General features: G+C 42.9%; 1 protein-coding gene across 1 annotated transcript in view; it reads right to left on the bottom strand.

The window, feature by feature from the left end:
* LOC115398080 (GDNF family receptor alpha-2-like) overlaps positions 1-21,380 on the bottom strand; it is a 54,312-nt gene that overhangs the window by 8,907 nt on the left and 24,025 nt on the right. The window contains exons 4-5 of the mRNA XM_030104719.1: positions 14,424-14,802; positions 838-950 (exon numbers count right to left, since the gene is read on the bottom strand). Coding sequence (XP_029960579.1) covers positions 838-950; positions 14,424-14,802 — 492 coding nt within the window. The remainder of the gene's footprint in view (positions 1-837; positions 951-14,423; positions 14,803-21,380) is intronic.

The raw sequence follows: 21,380 nt of genomic DNA, 5'->3' as shown, positions 1-21,380 counted from the left end.
GCTTCATGTTCGAGTATATGGAAAGCTGAACCTATTGCAGTGTTTTATTTTAGATGTAAAGAGGCCATTATTTTATAAATATCCTGCGAAGTGGCGGCTGTATGGAGCATGTGCCCTTTTTGAATATGACACCACTGTACCAAATGTCTGTGTCAGTGCTTTTAGCTGGAGTCATGAGTGTTTGATACACTTTGTGTAGCATTTTCCAGAGAAATACGGGAAGCGCTGTTGCTTATTATCACTTCATACTGCATGATTTATGACATATGGTGGGGAAGCACTGACGGATACTGAAACATAGACACTTCAGCAACCACTAAACAGCAAAAACAGTTATCCTGCGTGAATTTGCATTTGGAATTTTTTTTTTTTTTTTTTTTTTTTTTGCAAGCACTGTGGTAATGCAACAGCTCAACACCGAGGCTGGGATTGAAAAATATGAAGGTAGAGGTTTGTGTGTATTGTTCACACAGCATTTATTATGAGCAAACAGATGGTCATCAAGTGTTTTAATTAAGTAAACGCTCTCCCAGTGCCTCTGCTCCCTAATTACTTCTCGTAGTGAACTGATGTCCAGTGTGCTGCTGCAGATCTGAGGCCAGCAGGGGGAATGAATGAGAGCCTGACGGCTCTGCCCGGCCCGCACGGTGAAACCGGACTAGAATGAGCTCACCAAAACAATTCCTCGCGAGCTATTTGAAATTTCAAGAAAAGCTATTGTCACTCCGAATGTGAATTTCTGCATGCATTCACCCAGTGCGCTCTCATCTTTTTCACTCTCCCACACGCAAACACCATCTCCATCCGTCACAGTGTCACCCTCAGCCGTATACTGACCGATGAGCCTGGCGTAGGAGGCCAAGCAGGCCTGATGATTGTCTTGGTTGGGACAGGTGCTCACTGTGTCTGGAGGTGTCCAGCAGTTCACTATGTAATCAGCCAGTCTGGACCTGCACAGAGCACAGAAAGAAAGGTCATAAGCTCCAAACACAGGGCAGATAAACAGAAACAGCCATGTGCATGAATTAAAAAAAAATGTAAAAAAAAAGAAAAAAACCCCACTGCATCTAATTTTGGCAGCATGTCTCATTCAGAACAGCTTCCAATTATGCTCAGCATCAAACTTAAAATATATATGCAACATCTGTTTCCGGGCCAGTACAACAGGTTGCTCTGAATATCAAACGGGTTTTTCGCTCATGCTTCACCACCAACGAGCTCGTTCCTGTCATCACAGCAAACCCAGTATGAGTGCAGATGAGACAGGATATCAATGGCATCGTTTGGCTGTGGCTTCCGCTCTTATCCTGGACATCTCAACTGTATCCCATCTCCTTTTCCCCAACAAACTGAGGGGGACTGATAAAAATAGTATGTTTTGTTTCGGTGTGTTTGTGATAACAGTTTTAAGTCTGCGGAGGCCCTCAGGGTGGCATTGCTAATCCACTTAAGTAGGTTTATTGGGAGTAGCGTGTGCAAAGTTGCTCTGTCTGTAGTGTTCACATCACGGCTGCCCACTAAGTGAATCACAATCCATTGCACATCTCTGTGTGTGTGTGTGAGTGTGTGTGTTTTCATGACTCATTCACTCTGACCTGGTATGACCATTTTTTTCAGCCTTAAGTTCAGAGGTACTGTAATGGACCTCCGGCTGTCACGTCCTGAGCGCACGCACGCACACACACACACACACACACACACACACACACACACACACACACACACACAGAGGCAACTGATGGTTGGTGACTTTACAACAGCATGGTATCGAATAAACAATTTAAGCTTTACTTCAGCGCTCTCTCTGCTTTGTCAGCCTTTTGTATCATCATTTGACTCATTTTTTTTGAATTGGCAATATTATGGTGAATTTTTAATATAAATACATCATTTTCAGCTTAATTGAGACAGATTTAAACAATAAAATGATGAATTACCAGACAGATGCCAGCCAGAATGCCAGCAGCTTGCGTTTCTAACCACAGACTGCTGGTTCCCCACCATTATTTTCATATCATGAGACTGGAACCACATTTGTTGGCTGTTGCTTTACAGAAAGCACAACGATGAGTGTGACTGATATTTTAATACCACTATCAGAGGGAAAGAAACTCCTCAAAGTGTCACTATTTCTTTCTTGTTAGTGTCCCTTCGAGTTTGAAGAGTTATTTTCTGTCGTCAAAAGCTTTTTTTTTCCTTCTTCTGCATTTTGTAGCGAGAGTGAGAGGCTTTTCAAAAGAATATTCAAAAACACATAAACCAAACAGTGTCAACAGTGGAGACAGATCTCTCCTCTGCGGCGGTCATTTTGCTGCTCATGCTGCTTGTAAGATCCACTTTTTGTGATCTTGTTCAGTGGAGCGATATGGATGTCGCACTGAAAAGATGTGGAAACATTTTAAGACGTGTAAATCTTTACTTACGATCTTTATCTTTTGTAAAACAACTTGAACTCATAAATTCCATATGTGCATCACAAGCAGGAGTTTTAATCATGAATCATCTGGTTAGCTAAATTATTAAACTAATCTATTTTTGGATATTTCTAACATTATTTTCATGCAGACCAAGCAAAAACCCAAACCCCAGCTAAGAATCAGGACTCAGTATATATGAACAAAAACTCCTCGTTCACTCCGATTGCCTCTGAAGAAGACTGCAGCGCCCCTCTCTGATCTTTGACTTGTCAAAACATTACAGTGAAACCAGACGCTGGCTGATACATCCACTTTCACAAAATAAAAGCAATTGGCCGTTTCCCATGTCTGCTCTAAATTCTTTCCATCCATTTCTCTTTTATGTAGCACTTTATTCAACTCCAGGGTTGCAGGGTGCTGGAGCCCATCCCAGCTGACTAAAGAGGGAGACAGAGTGCACCGCGGACGGTCATCACAAAGCTAACACAGACAGCTACACACGCTCACAGTCACCAGCAGATCAAACCCACACACACACAGGGAGAACATGAAAACTCAGAAAGACCTCAAAGCCAGACCTGGTTTTGAACTGTGGACGTCACCACTGCTTGTTCCTCTCTAATTTATTGAAAGTGTTTAAGTCTGGTTTTCTCTGATGTGCACAATCCTAAATCTGGGAACCTCCGAGCAGACAGAGCCCCGGGCCACGTCCTGTGATCTCTGTCTCAGCGCCAAGGGCCTCAGGGTGGAGACCAGCGGCATGAAAAATAACATCTGAAGAACAACTTAATCAATTACATTGTTGAATTGTACACTTTTGTTATGTTTAGTTTTTTTTTTTGTCACAATAAGGTTTTTCTTAGAATTGTCTTATTCAAGCAATTGATCAAAAAGCTCAAGAGGAAAGTATAAAATATGCCGTATCTTCAGCAGATCAAATCCTAAGAGAAGAAAAGTCCATGGAAAAATATGGAAATGATGTGTTTGCTTCTGTTATTTTCACATGGATCATTGATACAGTTATACATAATTAATTGTGTTATTGTCAGTATATTTGTTGGATTATACTACAAGGAAAGCTTTGACTGACTGAACTGAATTCAGGATGAAGACAGTGATATCAAAGGGGGAAAAAAAAGCCATCAAAGTGCTGATAGTGCGCAGCGCTGCCCACCACCAGCCTGAAAAAGGTAAAATGTTAATGTCACAGAAATTAACATACTGCCTTGTCTTTAAATATGCATCACATCACCTATTATACAGTGGCACTTGCTCACTTATTCATCTTTTTCCACCTTTTTTTCATAAGGTTGTAGAGTAATTGGATTAGATGAGATGCATTGCAATGGTACTGAGCCTCCACCTGCATGTTTATCTGCAAACAAAGAATGTATTGCTTCTGGCAGGTGGGACATTGTCATTCAGGCAACTTATCGAGGGGAGTCCATGCTGCATGCACAGTTCAGTCTATCGCAGAGGAAGTCCCTCTGCTGCTGCAGTGACTTGCGGACTTATGCGCTGTTGAGCTTGATCTTGAGCCGACGAGCAGGCAGATATTTGACTGAGGGATGTTAAACGGGGACGGTGCACCAACAGCTCTCCTGTCCATTTGGGACTTTCTTTTTTGCGTCTCTCAGCGTGGCAGGGAGGCCGTCAGCGTGGCGTGATGGGCTCGGACCTCCAGCAGCAAACCCCACTCAGATACACTTCATTACTCCATCTCCATCCGCCCTCCTCGCGAATCACCCGGAGAGACTCGACGTGGCACGCGGCGAACATCACATGTGAAACTCTGCCTCAGAGAAATGGAACTATATCCGCTCAACCGTTTCATGCGCGCACTCGCATGCAAATACACACTGAAACGGCAATACGTAGTGCAAGGAGTACATTATAAAAGACGAAGAATCCCACAAACAACCATCTATCCCTTTCAGCATCTGTGCCATCTGAAAACAGGCTTTTGTACCTGTAATCATACTACAGGTGATAAAGGAGAGCCAAGAGGCAAAAGACGAGGGAAGAGATCTCCACTGTGCTCATACAAAGCAACTCTTTTACCACCTTTCCCATTTTTCTATTTCTTATGAGCAGTGGATATTCTACTTTTGTATTAATACAGAATGTGAATGTCAGATTCCTGCAGGAATTGCAAAGACCACAGAAGATTAAAGAAACTGAACAAGCACTATGTTTCTTTTTAGAAGCGGAGCTCTTTCAGACAATGATGGCTTAAAAACAGTAATTTAAAGTTTAGAGAGGTGTCCTGAGTGTTCAGACAATGGTGTTCCAACACCAGGATGCAGCACATTTCATGGCTTCCACGGGCTTTCCATTATACCTCGGCGAAGCGCCTCTCGCTGCTGAAATTACAGGCTGTCTAGCTCAACAGAGTTTTATGGTCATTTCAGCCACTCAGCCCCCAGGGAAGTGGCAGGGGAGCCCCCACAGAGGTAGACTTCTTTCAGCCAACCTGACACTTTAAACACAGTGATTCAGCTGAGCGCTGAGTGCCTGTCCATCCAGCTTGGCAGTAATAGAAAACTAATGGCTTTTTATATGGATTCTTATTCCTATCACTTGATGCCCGTGACAAACAATGTGACTTAAATCAGATGAGTGTCAGTCTTGGAAGCCATTTCTTTATGAAAGAGAAGCGGCAGGAGAAAAAACAGTTATCAGAGCCCAAAGTCTTCTAATAGCTTCATTAAAAAGAAAAAAAAAAAAAAACCCAGTTCATTGAGAGTCTTGTCTGCTTTGGAGACTTCCCCTCTGTCTACAAATACGAGTTCTTCTACGGATGATAATTTCTGCTAAATGTGAAATTAAAGCTCTTCACTCTTATCGCTTCCCTCAGTCTTCAGCCCAGAGAGAGGCTTTAGAAGCTATATCTCTCACTCATCTACAGAGAGCGCAGCAATAACGATGACACAATGGCTGCCAACATAATAGCAGTTACATGAAGCAAATGAGAAAAACAAAAGATGTTTTCTCTCCGCGGCTGATGCCCCTCCCAACCCTTTCATCGCTTTTCTTCTCCTGTTTTTTTTTTTTTTTTTTTTTTTGTTGTGATCCGCCGACCTTATCTCTCGTCTCCTTTCCCCTTCTCCCCGTCTCTCTGCTCTCCTCTCATTATTGCCCTGTTTTAATGTCACTTTCGAATAAACTGCCTGTCACTGCAGCTTCTAGCGCTCATGTGCAAATTCTCGGCGAGGGAATTTGACCCTGGTTCAATCAATAGGACTCAACAGCCTTGTGCGTCCTTTTGTCACTTGACGTTAAAAGCCAAAGCAAACAATGAATCCCGGCGAAGCTGAGATTTGACTAGTTCACTCTTTTGACACTCTTTTTTTTCTCCCACTGAACACCATGGTTTGACACGTCATAAAAACTATTATGAGAATTCTTAGAATGTGGCACCGACCTTGCGCGGTGAGTGCCATAAATGCATTTCGATTAAAAATGAATACACACTTATACTAATGGACAATCTTCAGTGTGTTTCGCTCATGTTTTCCCACCTAAATTTCACCCGGCGACCCTGAGACGGTGTCTGTGCCGTTCCTGTCAGAGGCGATTGTGCCTTTTACTCATTGCTATTTTCTCTTAAATGTGTCTGGACAGATCTCTGCTTTTTTTTTTTTTCCCTTTTCTCTTTTTTTTGGCACGACTGTACTCATTGGAATTCTCAGTCAATAGTCTAAAAGGGCAATGTGGACAGATGGCATTCAGTCAAAACACGAGGCACTTTAGCTTTCGCTGTCACATGACACAACCTTTCGCTCCCTTATTCAGCGGAGAATTGCCAACCGACGAAAACTGACTGGTGACTCAGCCTCTTCTGCATGAATAAATAGAAGAAAAAACAAACAAACAAACAAAAAAAAAAACAAGTACCCACCTGAGAATGACTTCTTTTAATCAAACCTGTTTTTGCTTTATTTTGAATGACTTACTTATGCATGAATGTAGCAGTGTCTTGTTTGGTGACGGGAAAATTGGCTCGTTACTAATGTCAGGGATAAGATCTCGCCCTGTCTGCTATTAGGAGAGTCTGATCCGTGAAGAAAGCAGAGGGTGAAGCGTTTCTGACAGGGGATGTCTACTTTTCCAAACTTGCTTCTTATTTTTTTTTTCTTTTTTAAACAATAAACACTTGAAATGATGAAAGCAATTTGCAAAGAGAAAGGTAATATAAATGTGAACCGTACTTTGGTGTTTCATATCTCTTCTGTTTTTTGTTTTTTTTTATAACAAAATTAAAACAGAACACAACCACATGGGGAAATCTTGTGGATTATCATTCTTTTGTAATTATGAGAATTCATCAATACGAACAAAATTTAAATGTTATTATGAACGCAAGGCACATTTTACTTCATTATATGCAATATTATAACTGAGCTTGATCATTTCCTGAAGTTTTTTTTAAAAGTAATCGTCAAAAAGAAACTAGTTTAACCTAAAATGATTATTCTATTTTCTAATGAAAGACTCAGAGCTCAGTGCACAGCCATAAGTGTAACAGGCATGACAGTTGCAGGTCTGTTTATTAGGACTGAACCACCTGACGGTTCCAGTTATGAATTTTTGAGTGTATTTGGAGTCCAACAGCCAGAAACAACACAATCTTGTGATGCGAACTTCCTCAGGAAAAACCGACACCGAGGTACATGTGTCCTTAAGAATATTAGCTAGATATTTATCCAAAGAGCGGGCGGTATTAGATTTCAAAACATGTTGGACACCGTGTGCTCAGATAGCTTTATTCATTGTGTGACAGAGAGAAACTATGATCAAAAAAACTTCGATCACCCACATCCCTCCTGACTACAGCAGATCAGTCTGATCTGTCTCTCAGATACAGTATATCTTCACGTCCGAACTGTTGGCTCTGTCTGTCTCTTATTGATAAGATGTAATTATCTAAATGCAATATGCTGCAAACTAGTCGAGTCACACCGTGTCATCTTCTGAAGTTCTTTTCATGTTTCATGTTGTGGCTTCTGTGGCGCCTCTGCAGCGTTTTTAATACTCCTCTCAGTTCAGATCTCGTCACGCCTCGTCCTCTGTGCGTCTGCTGTCCCCCGATTCCTTTGTTATGATCGTCTGTGTGCCGTCAGTCCTCTCTCTCCTCCCGGTGCGGACTTAAGGGCTTTCTGCCTACATGTCTGTTGTCAGTTCATAGCTCGCTCGTCACCACGCTCATCAACCGCAGTCGTCTCGTTCTGGCCTTTCCCTTGTTTTGTCACATGTAGTCACTCAGTTTTGGTAATGACCACCCCATTGTATGAGATCTTGCTTGATTAAACATGGATGAACTCTTGAACCCCGGCGTAGCGAGCCATACGTGTGAGTCCCGACCTGAACATCATGTCGTCTTCATCGCTCCGCGGACTTTGTCACCTTTCGTCCGTCTCCACCACTTAGCAAAGGCGTCTTATAACGTCATGCATCGGAATGACTGCTAAATCAAGCATGCCTTACAAATATTACCCAGCACTTCTTGTTTGCTGGAGGGCGAGGCGTCTATTCAAGGTTATCTGAACTCCCAGCAAGCAATGAAAATAAAAGAAAGAAAAAGAAATCAGGCCCTTTGACAACGTTTACATGCCACACAACAAGACGAAATGTCCCTGAAAAATTGAAACAATTAGCATAAGACTGCAGAACTGTTATTAGCAGTAATTAAATACCCATTAGTCACATATGAAACAATTATGCGGGTAAACTTCACAGAAGAGTGTGTGCTTGAAACTTTCAGCGAGGCTCCTTAAGTACAAAGAGAAGTTCAGGGGAAGAATATTAAAAAGTGAAGGAGGAGGCCATAATTGACACGTTCACAACCACACATCGACCGATCTGTAGATAAGTCTGAGGCCTTATTGATAATGTTTGCATTAATAATACATAAAATACAGCTGGAGTAAGAGATTGTAAAAGGAAGGGATGAAGCCTTGGCAGCTATGGCTGCAGTTTTCCGCTATACTGTTTTCCCTCAGAGATTATATTTAGCAGAGTAAATGGACATGCACTAATCCACGTATTGGAATTAAATGCTCAACTGTTTCTTTCCAGTGGGTCCATTCCTCCCACTGCCTCTCCTCCACTCGGTTTTCTTTACCTTCCCTTCACTCCTCTCACCGCTCTCATGTGAATCCAGCAAGCAAAGCAGCTCTCCGCCGTAGCGGCTGTCTGATCAGAGCCGCACGCTGCAGCAAGCCCTACAACGTACGGGGAAAAAGGTCGCCAATTAAAACACGCTTTACCTGCAAAACCAGAGCTCGTGTCACTCTGATGAGTATTTTGAGATTAGTAACGTGCAAAAACTTTAGCTGTTCTTCACAGTTAATTTCAAATTTGCACCAATCAAACTATAATTCTATTAATTAGGCGATCACAATACAAACTCATCTGAGGTATTGCAGCCATTTGCCGCAATCATTTACATTTCAATTGTTTTCTTTTTTCCTTTTTTTTTTTTCTGCCAAGACATGAGCTACTAATACTTGGTGCAAAAGTAAACACACAGATATGAACGATTGCTTTGATAAATGCAGTTTTAGATACAAAGATTGGTTTGGTTTGAAATGTGAAGCTGTGATTTGTCACTGGTCCGTTTTTCCTCTCGCCTCTATAGAGCCGTTTATTGCCCCGAAGCTAATTATTCTTGCTTTACACCAACAACTATTCTGCTCTGATTCACTGTCATCTCTCCTATCATCCTCATTTTCAGTTCATGAAAGAGCTCAGAGTCCCCCCCTGTATGGTAATTGGCCAACGCTTCACAGTCAACAGATAAAGTTAACAAATAGCTGTGAACAGCGCTGCAGTGAGACATTTCCATCAGCAGCCGGGGGAAATGATTGAATTTACAAGGAAATACAAAAAGAAATGGACAAACTCTTCTGAACATGTGTGCAGGAATTTGTCTGAGGTAATTTTTCATGTCACATTTTGAAAGAGCAGAGAAATAATAAAGTTAAACTGTTATTAATTTAAATTCGGGTTGTATAATTGTAAAAAACAGTTTTCAAAAAATGCTTTTCTAATTATTACGATATGTAGTTCTGAAGAACGACAGTAAAAATAAACCAGGTGTTTTATTAGTTAAACTTTGATTTAAAATGTTACATTTTCCCTGTAGTCAGACTTCACCAAAGTTGGGTTGAACAGGTAGCTGTGACACCTGGTAAAAATTATTTTTTAAATGAATTACAGTTGAAATTTGAACACAAAATTCTAACCAAACATTTCTTCTCTGTGGCATCTTTACTCCAGCTTAGGAGAGATTAGGGATATGATTAAAAAAAAAAAAAAAAAAAAAAAAAAAAGATAAAAAAAACGCTCCAATTATCAGGTAACAGATTGTTTATTTAACAAACTATTAAAATATCTGTTTTAATAAATAGACAAGACGATGCTGTGATCACAAGTTAATCTATCATAGCTGACTGGATTCATTCACTGTGGTTTTCCGCATCTTATACTGAAATGAAATAGCAAACATAAAATGTGAAGCTTTACTACTTCATTAAAAAGACATACAAATAATAAATTATAGAGTGTTTATGTCCTCATTATAGTTTGTTGTTTGCAGGACGATGGCTTGGTGCCTTTAGTGCACGACACACACACTCACACAGGACTCCTTTTTACTGAAATACTTTAATGATAGGGGGATAAAATTGTTCCTCCTTTCTTAGTGACCAAAGCTACTTCACCAGCAGAGCGGACAAAACTCATCAAATAAATGTCTTTTAAAATTAAAGCTGTATCTTCTCCGCATCGGGAGTAAAACACATGATTAAATCACACTCACACTCCTCCTTGTGCTTAAATAGGAGGGTTTGGTTCAATACCACCCTTTCTATATTGTCCCAATAAAAGATATAATCTTCTGGTGCCGATCCATTGGTAATAAATAACTTCTGTAAATGGCAGCTTGAGATTTTTACCGTGGCGCACACGTAACATTTCCACTGTCGTGCTTGTCAAGGTTTTCTGCCCCTGACAGCACAGCGGCGTTTTAGAAAAAGCGTCATTGTGTATTTGTTCATACGTGATTGAGCTAATGATCTCTACCTTCAGTAGCAATGCTCTGTATTCATGAGGCCACTACTCTACACAACAAAAGCATTATTTTCTTGAGAAATCTGTCAGATCAGCTCATTATTGTTACAGTATCTCCCACAGATCCGATGGACTCAAGGTTGCCAAAGAATTAGCAGTCAGGTATTACTGAGGACTGTCGCAAATGGGAGAGCAAAGAAAGCGTAAGCTTGACAGGGTGTGCGAGTGTGTTCGTGGAAAGCGAGAGAAACTGATGATAAAAGTACAACAGCATCCAGAGATCTTTCAGTTTCATCTGAGAAGCTACAGAGTAATGCCATCTGGGCCAGTCACTCTCCCTGCACTGTTTTCCCCTCAGTGGAGGCTGGAGTTGTCAGATATAACAGAGGAGACTGTTGATTTAGGGCACTGTAGATGTGTGTGTGTGTATGAGAAAGAAAGGAAAAAAAAAGCACTATACCCTGTGAGTCTTCGGTAAGCAGAAAGACGGCCACATGCTGTCCACGCTACATTTCCCAAAGTGGGTCAGGTTACCTGTACAGTGATCGATTATCTCTCAGCTGCCCACGTTTAAAACCAGTGGCCGAAGAACTCAATCAAAGAGCACCCAGTGAGCCAGGAGACCCGGGGAAATAAATCAAAGATAGAAGTGTTGCATTGATCCCGCAGTCAATCAATACGGAACACGCACACAACTCAATGCTCTTTGGGTTCGGCTTCATTGGGCCTGTGTTACATGAACTGACATGGGAATGGATAGGGAGTTTACACACATACACACACGCACACACACACACACACACACACTTCTCAAAACCGCACACACAGTCCATTGTCACCCTGTAGACTAAGCATTCCCAAATGAATGGATCCATAGGACAGATTGTGACAACACGGGGTGACGAGCCAGTGGGAAGATGTAAAAAAAAAAAAAAAAGAGCGGCAACATGCACAGAAACGTCTATTTTGTCTGTCTGTGCAGGATTATGGGAGGCAATAATGTAGTAGCTGCAGCAGAGGCACAGCCAGGTGTAAGAAATGAGAGTTGCTCTATTTAGTGCTTGTTCTCTGTCCATCTACAGTCCCCAGATCTCCAGCATGTGTCAACAATTGTCTCCGCAGGGACCAGGGAGAGAGGAAAATCTTCCTGTGCAATATGCCACCTAAGCCCAAGCCAGAATCATACATTTGAAATCCTTTCAAATATTTATTTTATGTTTGATGGAGCTCTGCGCTCCACCTGGAATAATCTGAATGGTCTCCAAAGGTAACATCACAGCCAATTTGGCAAATCGCTTGCTCTAGGTAAAGCTCCAACAAAAAGTATTTGAACACATTTTTATTAGAGCAAGGCAGGAATTTTCTAGCCAACACCAGTTTAAAATAAATAATGAAAAGGTAAGTATACATTTTTAAGGATGTTTTGACTTGACTGTGTTTTGAGCCGTGACCTTTTTTTTTTTTTTTTTTTCCTTAACTGTACCGTGTTGGGAGGACCTCAGCTTGGCTTTGAGATGGCCTGCAGAGTCTGCCGCAGAAATCCATAGCCGTGTGACCAAAACTACTGACCTCCAACCTGCTGCAGTAGCTTTACGGCCCAGATCGATAGCGGGACCCTCCCTCTCCTCCTCCCTGTCTCATTATCTCGCCCTCCTTCTCCTTTTCCTCCTCCCATTCTCCCTCCTCCCTCAATCTATCTCTTGTGTTAAAATGAAATAGGTTTGGGCAAGCTGTGTATCCCCCGTTTGGAGTCAGACAGGCTTCCCCAGGGAAAACAGACCTGTCGTTGAATGATCTTCCTCTTTCTTTTATCAACACATCTCAGAGAGAGGGGGGGGGGGGGGGGGGAGTGTGGAGCCCAGGAAAGTTCCTTCTGGAATGTGCTGCAAGTTATGTGCTTAGAAAGTTGTGAAAGTGAGCTTTCTAAAGATATTCTGCAGCGTGCATCGCCAAGGTTGCACAAAGCAAACCCCAATCTTTTGACTGCGTCTTAATTAGCATGACGAATTGGTTCTGAAACCAATCTGTTCGTTAGAGGATGCCGAAAGTGAAGAACAAGAGGAGAAAATTGAGTGTTGCCTCACGCAATATCTCACTCAGAGCAATGAGATCAGAGTCTTAAAAAAGGTCTTTCAGGACACTGTGATGACTTCTGATGTCATGCAACAGACAGAGGACACAGACACAGACAGAGGACACAGACAGAGGACACCGTAAGGGTGTCTCACAGGGTGGCGGTGACTGTAGACACCTCGTGAAAGGACGCAATCACCAATCAGAGAGCGGTGGCAGCTCAGCGCTGACCAATGATGGCTCACTGTAATTGAATCGGAGTGGCATTTACTTGCATCGCAGCACTCGGTCCCTGCAGGGGAATGCACTGTGGGATTATTAGAATGATGTTCCCGCTCAAAGTGGACAGTGTGTGTGTGTGTTTGTGTGCGGGCTCTGAGTGGTCGTTGGCCCGCTGGTGCACAGGTGAGCTCTTGTCCATACTGTGAGTGTGTACATGCTCATCGAGCTGTTGACCTCGGTGGGGCATTACGCAGCCACGGGATAATGAGCTTTAACGGCCTATTTCATCTTTCCCAATAAGAAGGTGCACAGCAGACACTCGGGGGCCCAAAGGTCAGCGAAAGCAACTCAGGCTGAAAACAGATTACACAATGCAGGCAAGAAGGTAATTATCGAGACAATCATAAATTGAAGGAGAGGCAATAGAGTTTCACTCTTTAGCAGCGTGTGGTGGTTAGATTTAGTGTTGGTGGAGACAAATTACATTTTTGCCATTAACGCTCAGGTCTGCACGGCTGCTCACCTCTAAAGAGGTGATTCATGTGAAGCTACACAGCATTACTGTTCTCAAAGCTGTCACCAGATAAACCGATCCAATTTTTTATGATAACTCATTGTTATTCTTAACCAAACTGGAGCTTCTGTCAGTACAAATTCAGCTGATAATTAAAAGCGCTTTAAAAAAAAAAAAAAAGAGCTGCCGTGTCTGTCTGATTTTAAAGCAGTTACAGTGAGTAACGAGCCACGGAGGCTGCATCATCTTCCATGTCCACTGAGGTTGGACCGCTACTTGGTGAATGGATCCCACAAACGCTGCCAGGACCCGTCGCTGATTGTCACTGAACGGCATCGGCTGCCTAATCATCCATCACGAGGAAAAAGTGGCAAAAAGTTTTCCTCTCTGTTAATTTTGACTCGGCGAGTATTATTTTTAGCGGCGGGCTTTCGAGGGCCGAACACTCGGTTGAACTCCATTAGGCTCATAAATGAGCTATTAAATGCACAGAATTGCTCAAATGTTCAAATTTTAATACTGTCAGACTAATGAATGCGGAGCACATCTCCCTCAAACCGGCTGGACGTGCAGCCGACTGATGACCGGACGTATCGCGTGGCTCTGGAGGTGAAAAGATCCTGACAGCTGCTTTGGCCACGACTACTGTGTTTCACCTGTTCTCGGCAGCACTAACACAAGGAAACATGTCACGGCTGGGTGGGCGTGAATTGAATTTGGCGGCTTGAATCCAATACAGGCCCCATGTAGGCAAAATGATCCACTAATGTTTTGTTCAGCTTAATTGAGAGTTGTCCCTTCAACTTAGACTCACATCTCCATCCCGGCTCCTCTAAAGGTCTAATTATTTCACCGGCAAAGTTACGAAAGAAAGGTCTAAAACTTGAGGACAAGGTGGGAGGAAATAAACTGCCGTCAAGGAGGAGCATGGATTCTGTGACTATAGGATGGGAATGACTCACGTTTGATGAAGGTAGCGTGTCTTGCAACATGATAAACTGTCATATCAATGTAAAATTCAAACAGACATGCACAGAATAGCACTCACATGCTGCTTTTTCAATGCTGCCTCTCACACTCCAAACACACACGACTATAAACTCGTCGTCTGTCTTTCTTTTTACCTGCAGAGAGGATCCTGGCGACAGACGCTCTGTAGCTCCAGACAGTTGGGCTTTTCCTTATCTCGATAGGAACAATCGGGCACGATTGTTTGCCTGCGTCGCTCAGCGCAGCCCTCGGTCTGGCAGGGGCAGAACAGCAGCCGGTGGCTGAACTCCGGCGGCACGCGGTCCAGGAAGGACCTGAGGGCCTTGTGGCAGCGCTTCCTGCTGCAGGTCTCGCCCTTGTTGGGGTCCTCCTTGCTGCAGACTGCGATGTAGGCGGAGCGTTGCCGCTTGCAGCTGCTGTTGAGGTTGCACGCCTTGGCTGCATCGAGACAGGGGTTGCAGTTTCTCTCAGCATCAGGGCAGTGGAAACTTTTTGGGGCTACTGTGAGCATTCCTGGAAGAAGACACAAAAAGAGAACGATAGATAAAAGACATGTTCCTTTATTCATTGTCATTTTTTTTTCTGATGGCTTCAGTCTTGCAAGGGTTTTCTCTGAGAAGTTCAGTTCTTTGCTGGAGCGGAAAAAACATACATTAGAGGATACTGACTGATTCTAAGATTAAGTCTGTGTGACTCTGTGTTTGTCCTGTGACAGACTTTCAGGCTGTCCGGTGCAAACTCTGCTAAACCAATCTAAACTCTACATGACCCTGAACTGGATAAAGTGGTACAGAAAATAAATGGATGGACTGATGTTTGTCTTAAATTAGATATTAATGTTCTTTATATATCACCGTAAACTATTTATTGTTGCATTATCAAAACAGGCTATATCATATTCCTAAAACAGTGTTGACTGAAATATAACCACAACAATATTTAAAACATCTACTGGAGCAGATTTTCTTCAGATGTACTTTGATATAAACATAAATTATGAGGCACTGGACGGGAGATATCTGGTAACATTTAAGCGAACCTGAATTTAATGTCAGCACAAGGATAAGAATCTTCCCCGCTGAGGCTCTGACTCAACATCATTAATCTGATATAGTTTAGAGTGAGCCTGGCCGCAAAGTAGGGTGAACAAATAAAACAATAATCCTTGAATCTCTGACTTCAGCACCGAAGGAGACTTTTCAATATCATCTATTCCTCCGACCAACCGTAAGCCACTGGAGGGATGCCTGCGGCCGGCCTCATCCACTCAAACTGAATTATTGATTCATTCTCTTTCAGACCTTGAGTGAAGTATGAATGAATTAAGGTATGACTCCAAATTGGACGTTAATGAATTATTCATTCAAAGGTAATAGTGTGATGCGATTATTATATTTTTCAGTGCGTTATCAAGTTGTCTTGTCAAGTAACCTGCACCTGTGACAAATAATGTCCATTTAAATGTTTTTTTTTTTTTTTTTTCTGTTATTTAACATTTAAGGAAAGCACCCCCTCCCAGCCCCTTCCGTTCTCCATTTGTTCAATAGACATACTGTAAAGCAAACAGCAGTCCTTGGGAAAATATTGACAAGAAAACATATTGATGTGAGCATCGGCCGGCGGGGGAAACAACACTAAATACTGTAACATACGCTTGGAACATGCAGAGTTCAAGGACTTGCCAAACACTGTATGCTCTGATACACATTATGTGGCACAAGTGGTTCAAGTGCAAGATCAAGTCCCCTTTATTCTTTTCCTGTGTAATTATGGACTGAAACATGGCAATTACCCCTCAAGCAGCATATTGTAGCTGTAGAAAACAGATGATGTTATTAGATATGTTCGGGTTTTACTGAGCTACGGCACATATGGCTGCATTAAGAAAAGAGAGAAGGGAAAAAACAAACAACAACAACAACAAAAAAAGCACATACACATCTTTTCCTGAGCTATACCAGTAAGAAAGCCAACTCATGTTCACTTGTGGAACCCCTCTCTTGTATTCAGGCTTTATTAGAGAAGTTAACCTCCTTCCCCTGTAGATAATGATATTTCAGAGGTCGTGGCGGCCTGGTGACACTCAAAGAGATTCATCTCTTATTCAACAGAACCAATCTCACTCTGTGTCTATCAGAGAGCCCAGAGCAGGGAGACCATTTATTTCAGAGGCCTGTGCGAGAGACGCCGTATTGTTTCCAAGTGGCGCATTGCATGTTATCAATCCTAAAAATGGGGATACATAGACCACAGCAGGAGAAGGGGAGGAATAAGCAAACCCCTGAAATTAATGATTGTGTGGTTTCAGATCACACCAGATAAAATGAAACTCACAGCCACTGAAGAATAACAGAAGGGGAATATCAAGAGTTTATCACTGGGAGAAGAAGGCACACTTAATCTAGCTCTCCGTTAACCAGAGCTTTCATTTAGATGTATCAAGGTTAATGCAGCCGGCGCTGTGATGAACGGGCCGGGCGCTGAGAGAAATGTTCTGAGTTCAGCACATGTAGGTGTTCAGAGTAGAGCCGTCGCTCTCAGCGTCGGTCACATCCCGCCGGGGAAAACCTCTCCTTCTTTGTTAAAACAATGAAAGCATTAACTTGACTCTTATTAAAATAAGACATCATTGAATCATGAAAGAAACTTGTTTATCCGAGCACTCTCTGAAGAGAGAGGATAAACACTCCAACAACAGATGTCTGGCAGCACAACATCCTAAGTCCTGTTAGTACAAGTGGCAGAAAAAGCAGACCGAACGGCACTCAGATCGTTTACTTATGCAACTGTAATAAACATTAAACCTAAGAGGCAGAGTGTGAGACGATAAGCCAGCCTTGTGGAGCAAGAGAAACTTGGCTGATCCCTGATTGAAATGAAAACTGAAGTGATCGCTCACTTGAGCTGCGATGGCGAAGAAGGCCAAAGTTTACTAAAGTGGGCCAAGCTTGGCTGGAGCGGGTCTGAAGAGGGTTAGCACGGCCCAGCTGGAGGAGAAGTTAGCAGGGCTGCTGTCCAGTGGTTCAGGCTACATTACATTGATGGATTGCAGCTCCTAAATCTCCCCTGGCCATCTGCAGGCTCTAATGTGGGCCACTGGGGGGGTCCAGGATGAAAAGAAAATAGCAGAAGGATGAGCTCCTGCGATTTATCTGACCAAGCAGGGCTGAAGCCACTTTTGAGGCTGCTGCGATGGACGGGTTTTTACTACCTTTGATTGGGCGGCCGAGATTGAATTTGGTGCTCAACCCCAAAAGATGTCCTGGGGGCAAACATAAGACACAAAGCCCACTTGATGGCTCTGATGTGCTAACACACAAACAAGATGATGGCGGGAGCTGGAGGAGAGCGGAGCGAGGAAGCACAGCGGAGGGGGGGGGGGGGGAGATGTCCAGTATTGTGTTACAGAGTTATAATTGATTTTCCAAGTGCATTACAATAAAGGTTTTCAGCAAACTTATTCTGCCATAATGTGAGGAGAAAGGGGTTGATAAGCTAATGATACAGGACATATAAAAATGGAAAAAGCTTTGGGAGGGTAGAGGAGATCTGAGCAGTTGATTACAGTAGCGGACGGTGACAGACATAGAGCTGAAATGCGAGGACGCACGGTAACAGATTGGACAGCCACTTACAGAGACATTCTGGAGGGCTTTCAATTAATCCAGCCTAATTCAGGAAAGATGTGCAACTCTTGCTCGCAATAATTAACCCACCCCATCAGCGGTGCAATCAACAGCTCTCAGCATCACAATAGCCTCCACATATCTATTAACTTACCTTGCTCTCCGCTGTGCTATACATTAAAGGGTGAGCGAGGCGCTGGCTGAATGAGCAGATAGAGAAGTGCGTGAGTGCACTGATTGACTATTAGATACTATAAACACAATCAATGTCATTAAGTACAGGCTAACTCATAAATAATGTTTTTCCTATTACACAGTTGTAACTACTTGCGGCAAAACAGATGAATGTACTCTCTGCGACCACTTAACCGACCTGAAGTCTTCTTGGAAGAGATTCAACAAAGTACTGGAAACATTCCTCGGAGATTTTGATCCATATTGACATGAAAAGCCTCACACACCTGTTGCAGATTTGTGGGCAGCACCTTCAAGGCGTAAATCCTCTGCTGCACCTCGTCCCCGAGGAGCTCTATTTCACTGAGATCTACCAACTCTGGAGGCTGTTTGAATACCGGGAAGCGACAATCGGTCTGTGGAGATGTGAGCTCCGTAACGTGGCGCGGTTCTGCTGAAAACAGCCGTTAGGAAATGGGTACACTGTGATCATAAAGGGTCGCACACGGTCAGCAACAATACTCGGGTAGGCTGCTGGGTATAAATGACGCTCAATTGGTGCCAAGGGGCTCAGAGTGTGCCAGGAAAAAAAGGGCCCGGCGCCGTCACACCACCGACAGCCGCTTGAAATGCCGACACAAAGCAGGACGACTCATGCTTTCATGCTGTTGGCGCCAGATTCTGACCCCTCTGACTCAAAGTTGCAGCAGAAATCGAAACTCATCAAAGCAGGCGGCGTTTTTCATATCGCCCATTGTCCAATTTGATGAGCCAGTGCTCACTTTATCCCCAGTTTCCTCCTCTCAGCTGACAGGAGTGGCACCCTGTGTGGTCTTCCGCTGCTGCGGCCCATCAGCTTCAATTGTCAGTGTGTCGAGCCTGCGGAGTTGCTCTGGTGCAGCCGTCCGTTGTAACAAGTTGTTGTGTGAGTTATTGTTACCTTTCTATCAGCTCAAACCAGTGTGGGCATCATTCTGTGATCCTTGTCATCAAAAAGGGATTTCACCCCGTGAATCATTCCTCGCTGAATATATTCTTTTTATATTTTGAGATATTTCCGAAAACCCCAGAAAGACAGTTTTGTGACTGAGAGCAGTAACACTGCTGCCAGGCTGGTATGAGACTTTAAAAAAAAAAAACATTTCTAATAATGATTCATCCTCACGTATATCACCGATCCTGGATGCAGTGAAGTAACGACTTGTAACCTGTCCAAATCCCAAAAGCTTTGACAAAATATATTGTCACATATTCTTCTATACATTTAAAACAAGTGATAGGATCGTTTTTAGTGCAAAACCGTTAGTGTAAAAGTTAAAGACAGCTGCAAACTCTTTACACTTAATATTAACGTACTCAGATTAAAACTTTTTATTAGATGTACATGGCACATAACAGCGTCTTTATCTTAACTTTTCCTTTTTATCAAGTATCTAATGAGTCCCTCATGAAGGGCAGCGCACAGCTGAAGTCGTGTAGCGAATAAAGTAGCAGGTAAACAGCACAATGTGGCATACTGATATTTTAAAGAGAGACAAAGCCTTAATTTACCCAACTATTGTTTTTATTCTTGTTTATTCTTAAATGGCTTAACAATTGTGGTCTTGTAATGTTTAGCTGATGTGAACAGTGGAAGAGGCGGTGTTGCTGCTTCGTGCGGTTGTGCATTTTGACTGTAAATAAGCTTTTAATGAGGCTCTCAACTTTATGGCAATCCTAAATTAGACCCCACTGGTTGCAGTCTAATGGAAACAACTGTCTCTTCTTTGTGTACATACAGTATAAGCAGGGCCAGGAAGAGGGAGGGGGAAGGAGAGGGGAGGAAAGCAGTTAGGGAAAATGTGCGACAGGAGATACCTAAATGGAGGCAGGTGGAGGTAAGAAAGACTCGTGTTCGAGAGGTGGACCCCTCACGCATGAATAGGAGGATGCAGGGAAAAAAGGTTCACCTATTCCCTATCAGAATTTTGATCCCTTTTTTCCCAAAGAGTAAGGGATCTTCCTTCCCAGTAATTGCTTCCCGTCAGCCTAATTTGAATTCTGCATTTCATATATCATCCCGTTCTCGGGGGACCCCGCGCTGCAGAGGGGAGTTCAGCCCAGGTTAGGAAGAGGCTCTTGGCTCCCGGTATGTTCTCAGTAATTAGGAAAGGTGCCAAAGTTTGGATTTAATACGGCCCTGGGTGAGAGTGTGAGAGCTTGTTAGGGAAGTCTTTAGTCCGGACCCCGAGGAGCATGTCAAGCATTTCTGTGTCAAAGGGCTCATCAGTCATTAGCTCTGTACTCGGTGTCGCTGTGGGGTTTCCGGACTGGAAGAAGAGGCCGCGTTGAATCTACAGCATCATCTCCCTCAGCCTGACTCCGCGAGCGAAAAACGTAAATGTTGTCATAAGGGGATCAGTGGAGTTCAGGAAATCTGCTGCTCTCGGAGATCAACTGAATTTTTTACTTCAGAGCATAAAATTATTGCTGCAAAAGAAACCATCACACAGCTGAGAGACGGTAAAGGGAAACGATGACAGAACACTCAGTATTACAATGAGAATAAATGTGTGTTCATGAATGGAGGTGGAAAAGTGGTGTCCAAAAGATTTTTAAACCACAGCAAACACTTCTAAATGCTTGAGCCTTCATGCAAAGGCGTCTCTTGTGAAATTCAAGTTTTCCTTACGAGCTCCCAACATCCAGCTTTCTTCTTCTTCTTTTTTTTCCAACCATCACTGGCAATAATGGAAGCTGTATTGAAATAGTCTAACAAGATGTGCCGTGTAGGTCGGCCTGCCCGATATTGCATCAATAATCTGCTTCCTTGTTCATTACCGCCATGTAAGCGAGGAATAACTAAACCACCAACAAAACCCAAAACACAAACATGCTCTATTGTTGTTTAATTCAGACCTGTCGGAGAAATGCTGACTGTTTCAAAGCGTGTTTGATAAGTGAGCTTGGAACAACTCTCATTACTGACCCACAGAGAGAAAAGCGAAGGCTGGACGAAGGGTAAACTGATTAGAAAATCCTCCACAAAATAATGAAGCATATAAACAAAGTAATATGAATACACATGGGGACAATTGGAAGCATACACAAATCCAACCCTGCATAAAAACACAAGCACAGGTACTACATGCCAAAACTCCCAACAGTATATATGAAAAATAAAAAGATCTAAGTACCTAAATAATAGTAATTGTTATGAGGACAATGTTTAAAAAAACGGAAGAAAAAAATGCAGTCCGGCTGCATGCTCAGCAGGGTTTCTGCAATGTTCTTTTTTCCTGTGCTTTCTGG

The sequence above is a fragment of the Salarias fasciatus genome, chromosome 12 (genome assembly GCF_902148845.1).
Source record: "Salarias fasciatus chromosome 12, fSalaFa1.1, whole genome shotgun sequence".
Classification (NCBI taxonomy): Eukaryota; Metazoa; Chordata; class Actinopteri; order Blenniiformes; family Blenniidae; genus Salarias; species Salarias fasciatus.
Note: the sequence above shows the minus strand (reverse complement) of the source record. Positions and strands in the feature narration are given on the sequence as shown.